Raw genomic sequence first — 10,693 nt, forward strand, 5'->3', positions numbered from 1 at the left:
CCAAAAAAAAAAAAAAAAAAAATTCGAAATTTTCTCATAAAAAAAAACAAAGCGAAAACTTTCTACAGTATCCTTTCGTAGACTTTACGCGATAATGTTATCGCATGAAATTATAATGAAATTTCATTATTAAATCGATTCCTCTCGACAGACTCCGATAACTTAATTATCGATTTATTCTCTCTGTTTCCAATTATTGTCAATCACTGACAACCGTATCTCGCTGGTCGCTTAAATACGTACTGGGACGCTCATGTAGCGATAATGAGGAATTTCACGTACCAACAATTTGAATTCTCTATCGCACTCAAGATACAATAGAGAACAGTATCGAATATCCCAATGAAAATTTGAAAAACTGTTTTTGACTTTCCACGTCACCCGCCGAAATAGAGCGATCGAATTTCGAGAGGAATCTGATGACGTAGGCATACCTGAAATTCGATCGACGTTATCTGATACGTCAATTGACACAGCATATATCCATACAAACACCGTATGCAATTCTTATAGCGTCCCAGATAATAAACGAAAAAAAAAGTATAAATTTCCCATAGAACAGAAATAAAAAAGAAGCCTTTCCGAATAGAAAAAAAAAAAGAAAATTATAACATCCCACGTACCAAGCTCTACCGCGATAGTTCGAGATTCCGAATTTCTCGGCATAACATTCAAAGTCTCCTCGGTAAGCCGTTCGTCTCGTTTTGAGAAATTTTGAAAAAAATTTCTCTTTTTGGAATCGACCGACGACCTCGTGGTAGAATCCCCCATCGACAGTATAATCTCAAGATGATTGGCGTCGATGCTCTGTATCTCTAGACTCACAGCATCCCGATTGACACTTCCGAAAGGGCTGTGAGTTTTTCTTGGGGTCAATGATGCGCCTTGAAAAAAAAAATTTTTTTCACTGACACCTGTCAATCGTCAATCGAAACTCGATGACCTCCCAGATCAGCTACGTACCGCTGTCACTCATGCTGCTTACAATGTATCCGTGACGCGATGGCAGAGAATGATGACAGACGTTCGTTAGGACGTTGTAGCAGCATCCCGAGATGACGCACTCGTCGTACGTGAGATTTCGACCTGGTGCACATTCCACGAAATAAGATGAATATATGTGACAGGTGACGTTGCCAGTCTTGTCTTTGACTAGCGGCGCGAAGAGCAGACCGTAAGCAGCCAGCGGCACTGTCAACGCTATCAGTATTGTTGGGAAGACGTATTTGACGTAGGGTGATAAGAAAATACGATCTCTTAATCTGACTGGAAAAAAGAAATTTTATTATTACCCAAAAACACGAGGCGCTGGAGATTATATCAATTTATTCGATTTATATAGGGTGTACCTGGTTTGAGATACACGAGAAGTTTATCCATCTCTTTCACCTGTCTTGAATCCATGTTCATATCCTGAAATTCAAAGACAGGTATGGTTATACGTGATTTTTATTGAATTTTGTCGGGGGGGCCGGGAATCTACCCTCAACACTTTACCTTACTAGGATTTTCTTGAAATTTGAAAAAAATGCGAATTTGAATGTCGAATAATTGGAGGAGAAAAATGGGAATTTGAAAGCTTTTCTTTTTCAATAAAATCTAATAACGTATTCACAGTGTGAAGGTAGATTGATTGAATTCTCATAAACCCCATTGAGTGTAATGTCAGGGGTTGACCTCGATAAAGTTTTATAGTCGAACACGAAAAGGCGAATTTATCTGAAATGATGTGAAAAATTTGCTATCCTCGTCGCAATCGAACGGTGACGATTTCATTCGCGATCACTTTAATTTTTCACTTTCTACACCAGGTATATATGAATGAATTGCGCACAATTGTCGGTACGTTTTTCGTGGCGATGTGATTATTTTTTTTTTTGCAATTTCTTTAGTACACTAAGCACTCTCGAATTTTGATATGGATTCCTCGCGTTATTTTAATTGAATGGCGTGTCGATAAATTCACTTTTGATAAGGGCATATATCTCTCGCGTATCATTCCAAAAATCATCTATATATGTATATGTATACTTGTATATCGGTGCATTTTTGGTGGTAAAATTATTTTTTTTTTGAATTTCTTTAATACACTAAGCACTCTCGAATTTTGATATGGATTCCTTGCGTTATTTTAATTGAATGGCGTGTCGATAAATTCACTTTTGATAAGAGCATATATGTCTCGCGTATCATTCCAAAAATCATCTATACATACTTGAACTGAAATGCAAACAGGATATATTGACTATTGCATATATTGAGTTTGTTAATGTTAACATAAAAATAGTATTGACTTATATATTGTCGCTAGAAACTCTCGAGCCGGACTGAAATTTCGTATACAGTCTATACTTCGGTATCTCATTCAGTTATCGTATATTGATACGACGCAGCTGATATTATTCGTAAAATATAAATTCGTGATAGTATGATAACGTGGCGGAATATTTTTTATTCTTATCAATTTTTTCATGTCAATGACTCAAAATGCGTTGTGTGTAGCTTGTTATCGTTAATTTTTCAAAATTCAGTTAGAACCCTGTCGCACGTGTGCCGATTTTGGGAATGAATATAAATATAATAATATAATATTCGCAAATTGACGCTTTACGAATGACGAAAGCGACGACCAATCGGAATCGTGCAAATTGACGGCAAAATTTGGAAATTTTTTTTTACACGTGTACAGATTTATTTGTTGATTTTATTTTTATTTCCTTTTAACATGGATAAATTGATCGCATGAATGAGAAAATATAAATTTCTTGGTATCATTATATTTTTGGAATACTGATTTATCGATATCAGCTTGTTTGATTTTCCATTTGAATGAATTTGTATATAGAGTTTAGGGGGGAGGGGTATCAGAAAATAATGTGACACGATAGGGAGCGTGAATCATAAGGTGGACTATAAAAATAAAAAATATACATAAAATGCTAAAAATAATCTACAAAGATGGTATATATATATATCGTGCAAGATTTATTACCAGGCCGACAAAATTTAACGAACAATAATTATCGATAGCTGAAATTATATTAGTGCTTTTTGAACTTTACGAAGTTTACCGAAGACCCGCGAAAGTTGCCGAAGTAGATTCTTCCTGCTCGCCGCTAAATCGCTGCATTCCGCATTCGTAAGTTTGTATCAACTCGGACGTCTACGGAGACGACAAGACCGACGGCGGCTGTGGTAGCTGAAAATGAAATATAAATAAGAAATTTTGAAAAAAAAAGATTTTATCGACGAAAAAAAAAAATATATATTCATTTTACATCGTCACGATTTAGCTCCAGCCAATCGGAAACGTCGCGACGCTTCCTTCCTGTCATAATTTCCTTAGCTATATTTTGACCCTTCTTTATCAACCCCATAGGATCGATGGTGTCTACTTGACCTTGACCCGAATTTCCAAGCTGCGGCATACCCGATCCCATCGTCTGTCCCATGTCCGATATCTTCGGCAGTTGTCTTGCGACCTTGCGTAAAGAGAAATTTTAAAAAAATTCAATATCAAATAAAAACTCAAAATAAAATTTGAATTTTTTCATCAAAAATTGAGGCTACCCGATATCTCGCTGGTAATTGGATTTGACGAGCAATATAGTTTCTATAGCGCGAATGAGACTCTGCGGTTGCTAGGATATATGATTTCACCAACCCTCTGTTCTTGTCGCAGCATTCAGTTTAGCCAACCACATGAAGTTATCGATTGATACTCGTAAACCATAATTAATCGCATTATACGAAGCTGCACAGTATGCATGGTTATCAGGCACGTCGCGTGGCTGTTTACAATGAGCGACAACATTAACGAAGGCTCTGTGTAGTTTTCAACCACGCTCTTATAAAGTTTCAAATTCCTATGCGCTCACTGGCAGTTAATTAAATTCCCTAGGGATTGTCACCAGAATCACCCTTTGATAAATTGGAAGCTCAGTACTCTCTGTCGTAATTCCCGTAAATGTTGGAGTTGCCAGTTGGAACTGTAACGTCTGGCTGAGGTACCGTGTAAATTCATGAAGTTGTAAGGTAAAGAGCGAGTACTCCCTGAGATAACGTAATTTCCATAAATTCTGAAGTTGAAATTTCGAACTGTAAAGCCCGGCTGAGGTACTACGTAAATTCAAAAAGCTGTTGGGTAAAGGGCGAGAAATCGAAATTAAATAATTAAGTGTTTTCGGAAATTGTTTTTCTTTTGAGCAATTCAATCTGTTGCTTGATAATTGCGAATAGATCATTTCTGGGCTTTTTTTCTTATTAACCCTACTTACCCTGTTCAACTGGGGCAGCTGATCGCCGGATGGCGGGGGAGGGACGGCTTGGCCAAGCTGAAAATTTCATTTGCTTGTTGAAAAAGATGAATAAAAAAGCGTTTCTCCTTCAGACTCTAATTTCAGAAATTTTGGGGAATTGGAAAACCGCTTAACGAAAAACGTACCTTAGATCTTCCATTAGAGTGTCATTTATTTTTTTTCACAAGACTCGAGAGTTAAACGAAGGTTTTGGCTAATCGTTGTGATTTAAATGAATTTGTATGATGGGATTTTTGAATTTTTTTTTAGTCAACAGAGACTTACCGCCAGTGCGCAGAGAGATGCAAGAATTATGAACTTTATCATCGCGTACTCTTTTCTTTTACTTCTGTGCAAAATGCCAGAGCTCCTCTGTTTATATATTGCCGTGCAATGGATTTCGTGCGTTGTCAATATTTTTTTTTTTTTAATTGTTTTAATTCGTTCTAGATTGTTATCCTCGTTAATTTACGTAACTCGTGCATTCGGAATTGCGGTGTTAAAAAATTGATAAGAATCATCACCGTGTTACCTTTTCATTATTCTCATGGGATTAATCTGGCAAATATCGCAGCGTGTAGATTTGTTGCATGCACTTGGCTTTGTCGCAGGTCCTTATCTTTGTTAATGAAGGACGCGCAATTTTCCGACAATTAAATTTAATTATATTGTTGACAGCATCGTGTACAAATACAATTAGCCATTCTGCGCCTGCTTTTTATTACTTGACATTATTTTTGTAGGGATAGTTCAAAGTATACTTTTATCTGGGTCATCCTAAATTTTTTTTCACGATCCTAACGGTACGTTAAATATTTAAAATTCTCGTGGGGAAAAAAAAGAACGGCTGCTTATTCATTCTAATACTTGAAATTGTTTGGAAATTGTCATTGATCAAAGTTTTTGGAGCGTAAAGATAATAAGGTAATGGAGCACGTGGTGACCACGTGGTTTTCGACCCACATAAGTCACGTGCCTGTCCCCACTTCTTCCTTTAGTTGCGAGTGTAACAGTTAAATAATAAATGACGCAAAGTTTAACAACGGTCGATCATTGACGATCGAATGCCCGTGACGTTGAGAGAGTCACGTACATTTTTTGTAAATACGATATTTCAAAACTGACAGCTACTACAGATATTGTTGTATTCGTAACTAAATTTTCGCGAAGTATATATAGGTTTTGGATTTAACTTGTAAAGATTTGAAGGCTGACACGTTAATATTCCACTGTATCCATACGTATTGTTATCGTAATAATATATTGCGGAATGTTTATTTCGGCATTTTCAGCATTTCAGCGAGTTTCAGCTTTGGTAAAGTATACGTTCTGAAATTCGCTGCCAGCATCGTGAGCACAGTTGTATCTCACTCTGTTGCTTGCAGGTACATTGAGACACGAGGATACTCGTAGTACTGTCAGTGAATTTCGTAATGTATCTAAAGTAAATTGAAATTAAGGCTCTGCAGGTTTTGCACGTGCTAATTGAAATGAAGATTGCACAACTTTAGCTCACAATCAGTCGCGACTGCCGCATGACGTATTGGAATGGCCGTTTTTGGTACAGAGTACTTAGGTTGCGTGTAATAGGTTCGTTTGAATTTTATACTGTACGATACAGTGATCGAGTAGGATTATTGCGTTGAAGTGCGGAAAATTCTCTTTTTGATTATATAAAGAAAGTTATATCTTGTCGCTCGTGATAAAGTAAAGTGACAGGCCGCAGACGGTTAACCTCCAATTTCGGAAGAAGTGTCAAGCACATTTTTTTCACGTTGACATCTGGCTGTTTATTAGACTGCGAAGAGAGTAAAGTTATACTTGCTTTTATTAATAATTGTCCTGTTAATTATTGCGCTGGAAAAGGGCATGCTGTGTGTGGCGAGAGCAATGCGAATCGAGCGAAAATTCATTCTTGTCTTTAACGAACGTTTTGCACTTTGGAACAAAGTTAAATAGTGTTTACTGCTGGTTTTAGATAATTAAGGTTATTTGATCATCGTTTTTGCTGTGTTCCTTACGTTTATATATAAATATATTGACGTACGTATTAAGTAGATCATAGTTAAGTGTAGGACGTATTTTCAAAATGAGACTGGTCAGTCCTGAGAAACTTGCAGAGCTTCAGAGTAGATCGGAATCTATTAGAAGTATTTGTATACTTGCTCATGTTGATCATGGGAAGACTACGCTGGCAGATTCTTTAGTAGCCAGTAATGGAATTATCTCCAGCAAGCTTGCTGGTAAGCTACGCTACTTGGATAGTAGACCGGATGAACAACTGCGTGGGATAACTATGAAATCAAGTTCTATTGCTCTGTATCATACTTATAATAATGAAGAGTTTATAGTGAATCTTATAGATTCTCCAGGTCACGTAGACTTTGCTTCCGAAGTATCTACTGCAGTTAGGCTTTGCGATGGTGCCATAGTTGTGGTTGACGTAGTAGAGGGAATATGTCCACAAACAAGGAGCGCCTTATCCATGGCATACATAGAAGGCCTGAAGCCTATTCTAGTTCTAAATAAAATAGATCGACTAATCACCGAAATGAAATTATCTCCACTGGATGCATACGTATATCTCACTCAAGTCTTGGAGCAAGTGAATGCTGTTGTGGGAGAATTATTCACCAGTGATATATTGGAAAGAGAAGAAAAGGAAGAGATATCAAAGAAGTCAGAAGAGGACAATGTTGCAAGAAGGACGTTTGCAGATTGGCAATCAGCATTGGAAGAAGCAGATGATTCAAATTTATATTTCTCACCGGAACAAGGGAACGTACTCTTCACCAGTGCAGTCGATGGATGGGGTTTTGGGGTGAAGGAATTTGCAAGAATCTTCTCTGAGAAGTTGGGCTTCAGCGAAGAAGTATTACTCAAGACACTTTGGGGTGATTATTACATGAACAGCAAGACAAAAAGAATAATGAAGGGTGCTCAAGAGAAGGCCAAGAAACCCTTATTCGTACAACTTATCCTGGAAAACGTATGGGCACTCTACGATACAGTGGTAATCAGGAAGGATAAAGAGAAAATGATATCTATGGTTGATAAATTAAACATCAAATTAACAACAAGAGACCTACGTCATACAGATTCAAAAGCTCAGCTGCAAGCAATATGTTATCAATGGCTGCCATTGGCACGAGCTTGTCTGAATACAGTGTGTGAAAAAATACCAGCCCCTAATAAATTAACGGAAGATAAAGTAGAACGTCTCATGAGTGGCAATGGCGATTTTTCGGCGTTACCACCAGAGACTCAGAAGCTCAAGGAAGCTTTCTTGAAATGCGACCCAAGCGAGGATGCTCCGATCATTGTATTTATATCAAAGATGTTTCCAGTCGAGAGAAAGTTACTTCCGGAGAACAAGCCGAAACCTCTGTCTCAGGAGGAATTAACCGAAAGACGAGAACTGGCTCGTCAGCAACACGCAGCTAAATTAGAGAAGGAACAAAATGGGTCGATTGACTCCAACGAGTCGAATGCTACCCGCGTGCTGGATGAAGTGAGCCAAATCGAAGAAGAAGATTCGGAAGATGCCTTGGTGGCTTTCGCAAGAGTCTATTCCGGAACTTTGAGAATAGGAACTGAACTCTATGTCCTGGGACCAAAGCACGACCCAAGAATAGCAATGGAACGTTTAAAAATTGGCGAAGAAGTAGATCCGTCAACTCTGTTGAAGGACTTAAAACCAGGACGACACGTGACACGTGTCAAAATCGAGAAATTGTATCTTCTTATGGGCAGAGAATTAGAACCGATAGATGAAGTTCCAGCAGGTAATGTTTTCGGAATTGGCGGTTTGGATGAACACGTGTTGAAAACAGCAACATTATCAACCACGGTAGCTTGCCCATCCTTCGCAGAGTTAACGTCATTGACAGTGCCAATTCTCAGGGTGGCCCTAGAACCAAAACATCCAAATGATCTATCCAAACTCATTAACGGACTAAAACTTTTGAATCAGGCAGATGCTTGTGCTGTTGTGCATATTCAGGAAACTGGGGAGATCGTCCTAAACACTGCCGGTGAGGTTCATCTTGAAAGATGCTTAGAAGATCTAAAGTTGAGATATGCAAAAGTCGAAGTGAACGTCTCTGAACCTATTGTGCCTTTTCGCGAGACAGTCGTACCACCGCCAAAACTTGATATGGTCAATGAAGTGATCGAGAGTAAAGCAGAGAAAGCGAATTTAGAATTTTGGACGACGAATAGACAGTGCTGTTTCGAAATAGACGCTAAGCCACTTCCCGAGGAAGTGACGAAGATCCTGGAGAAGAATTCGGATCTTCTAAAACTATTGGATCAGCATGTTGAGAGGCTGGGAAAAGAAAAGGACGTCAATGTTCCCAATGATGTTCCATCAAAATTATCTTCTGTTCAATCTTCTCTTACAGAGAGAACCCAAAAGGCGATTGAGGCTTTAAAGACGGAATTGAGGAGTGCTTTCAAAAATTCTGGATGGGACGATATACTTGAGAGAATCTGGTCCTTTGGTCCACGTAAATGCGGACCTAATATTCTTCTCAATGAAACAGATTACGAACGGAGACCATTTTGGGAACTTCAAATTAAATCAAACGACCTCAGAGCTACGTGAGTACTCAAATATATTTATTCTTTTCCCTCATTCTTTACCGACAAACTTTTTCTCTCAATCTTTCTCACCTGTAACACACTTTACGAACACGATGTTTATTTATACAGATATGATAACAGCATGATCAATGGCTTCCAGTTGGCAACTCTGGCTGGACCACTCTGTGAGGAGCCCATGATGGGTGTCTGTTTGGTTGTGAAAAAATGGGAGATTCGTGAAGATTGTCACAGGTAAGGATCCAAGCCCATCATAAACAAGCCAATAGGCGTGACTTTATATTTTTATCCCAAGAATCTATTCTGGAAGTATTGATTTAATTAACACCATTGCTTTCTCTTCTTACAGTGAATCTGGTGGACAGAGTCAGGGTCATCTGGGAGGTCAGATAATGTCAACCTGTAAGGAAGCATGTCGTCGTGCCCTGTCCTCCAGAAGACCTCGTCTAGTAACACCAATGTACTCCTGCAGCGTCCTGGTGAATTCCGACGTCCTCGGTGAGTCAGATACTAAATTTTAATAAGATATCATCCTAATCCGAGGTGCGTAAGGCTGGCTTCGAGACACATGGTTCATTTTCAGTCATATCAATAAAATCACAGAAATATTAAATAAATTAAATATTTATATTTTATATTTTTTCTTGTTTATTTTTCTGTTAAATAAATTTCAAAAGTTTTATATCGTACTCAAGAAAACATTAACCAAGTCAAATATCTTTAAACGCGCCGTTTCACTTATTCAGCCATGCCGAGTCCATCTTACACTCTGCGTTACGTCCATGCACCTTGCGCACGCTGGATTAAAAATTTCTGTTGTTCCAATATATTTTTTTTTTAGTTTTTGGCACTGGCGCCTATTTATTTGATATTGCATGCAATCAATATTTACAATCGAATGGTCCTACGTTTATCGTGGGACTGACAAGCGACACGATACGAAAATTCGCAAAAGGAGAAACCAGGTGCCTTACCGACAGTTACAATGGCGGACGATTAATACTTGGCGACCCACTACGATATCTCTCTATGTTTTATAAATATAAATTAGGCTCGATAAATAATAACAATGTCAATAGACAACGAGAATACGCGCATCGATAAGATTGGCCATACAAATGGACATATTTCATCATAATTTCGTGATCAGCGTCGAGTTTGGAGACGACGATATTAAATTTTTAATTTTCCAAATTTCATTCGAAATTCACGAATCGTCTCGCAGTGACTTGGAGCATATAAATCAAATCTTGAATTACTTTCAAGCCATTATGAGACGTAATATAAAAATGTAAGCGATTCGAAAAAAAAAAAAAACTAAAAACGCGAACGTAAAAAAAGTCTCAAAATGTTCAGTGAACAGTATTGAGAATGTGACTGAAAAACGAAACGAGAAATTAAGACAATATCGAGCCATTATCATAACCGTTATCTCGGTACCGCGATCCTTATCTATTTGCATAAGTTGTGCGGTTCAATAAATAATATAAATATAGGGGTTGAACGTTCGTTATCAATAAATAAGGTTAGGTAGGGAGCCTTGCTCTTGATTCGCTTCGAATGGCATTATTGATAGGCAGGTAGTTTTAATTAATCCCAGATGGCGGTTTTCATCAGCTGGGGAACCTTGTGCCAGGGGAAGGTGTTCTTCAATTCGGCATCTTGAAATTCCTCGAAGTCGTCGTAGATTTCACCGCCGGGAAGTCCTGAAAGGGAGAATGACGTCATAAGCTGTTATCATTGAAAAACCGAATTTTTCGTGATTTTACATCCCCCTGCCCCCACTGCCCCCC

General features: G+C 38.2%; 4 protein-coding genes across 6 annotated transcripts in view; 1 reads left to right on the plus strand and 3 right to left on the minus strand.

Moving 5' to 3' along the window:
* Positions 1–2,861, minus strand: part of LOC107273209 (lysosomal alpha-glucosidase) — a 6,762-nt gene extending 3,901 nt beyond the window's left edge. Inside the window, exons 1-4 of one of the 3 annotated variants that reach the window (XM_015751153.1) lie at positions 2,216–2,861; positions 1,350–1,413; positions 964–1,266; positions 624–884 (exon numbers count right to left, since the gene is read on the minus strand). In XM_015751153.1, coding sequence (XP_015606639.1) covers positions 624–884; positions 964–1,266; positions 1,350–1,410 — 625 coding nt within the window. In that variant the 5' untranslated portion in view covers positions 1,411–1,413; positions 2,216–2,861. The other 2 variants (XM_015751152.2, XM_025090516.1) reach the window with 2 other exon arrangements.
* Positions 2,862–2,964: 103 nt separating this feature from the next.
* On the minus strand, positions 2,965–4,721 carry LOC107273216. Its single transcript, XM_015751165.2, has 4 exons — positions 4,584–4,721; positions 4,278–4,334; positions 3,279–3,482; positions 2,965–3,199 (listed from the first exon to the last, which is right to left on the minus strand). The coding sequence occupies exons 1-4, from the start codon at positions 4,623–4,625 to the stop codon at positions 3,164–3,166; spliced, it is 339 nt and encodes a 112-aa protein (XP_015606651.1). The 5' UTR covers positions 4,626–4,721; the 3' UTR covers positions 2,965–3,163.
* Positions 4,722–5,070: 349 nt separating this feature from the next.
* The window catches only part of LOC107273208 (elongation factor-like GTPase 1), a 50,598-nt gene continuing 44,975 nt past the window's right edge, over positions 5,071–10,693 (plus strand). Inside the window, exons 1-3 of the mRNA XM_015751151.2 lie at positions 5,071–8,900; positions 9,012–9,134; positions 9,250–9,398. Coding sequence (XP_015606637.1) covers positions 6,388–8,900; positions 9,012–9,134; positions 9,250–9,398 — 2,785 coding nt within the window. The 5' untranslated portion in view covers positions 5,071–6,387. The remainder of the gene's footprint in view (positions 8,901–9,011; positions 9,135–9,249; positions 9,399–10,693) is intronic.
* LOC107273214 overlaps positions 9,730–10,693 on the minus strand; it is a 22,490-nt gene continuing 21,526 nt past the window's right edge. The window contains exon 6 of the mRNA XM_015751162.2: positions 9,730–10,606. Coding sequence (XP_015606648.1) covers positions 10,491–10,606 — 116 coding nt within the window. The 3' untranslated portion in view covers positions 9,730–10,490. The remainder of the gene's footprint in view (positions 10,607–10,693) is intronic.

Source organism: Cephus cinctus, unplaced genomic scaffold, assembly GCF_000341935.2.
Source record: "Cephus cinctus unplaced genomic scaffold, Ccin1 Ccin1_scaffold1506, whole genome shotgun sequence".
Taxonomy (NCBI): Eukaryota; Metazoa; Arthropoda; class Insecta; order Hymenoptera; family Cephidae; genus Cephus; species Cephus cinctus.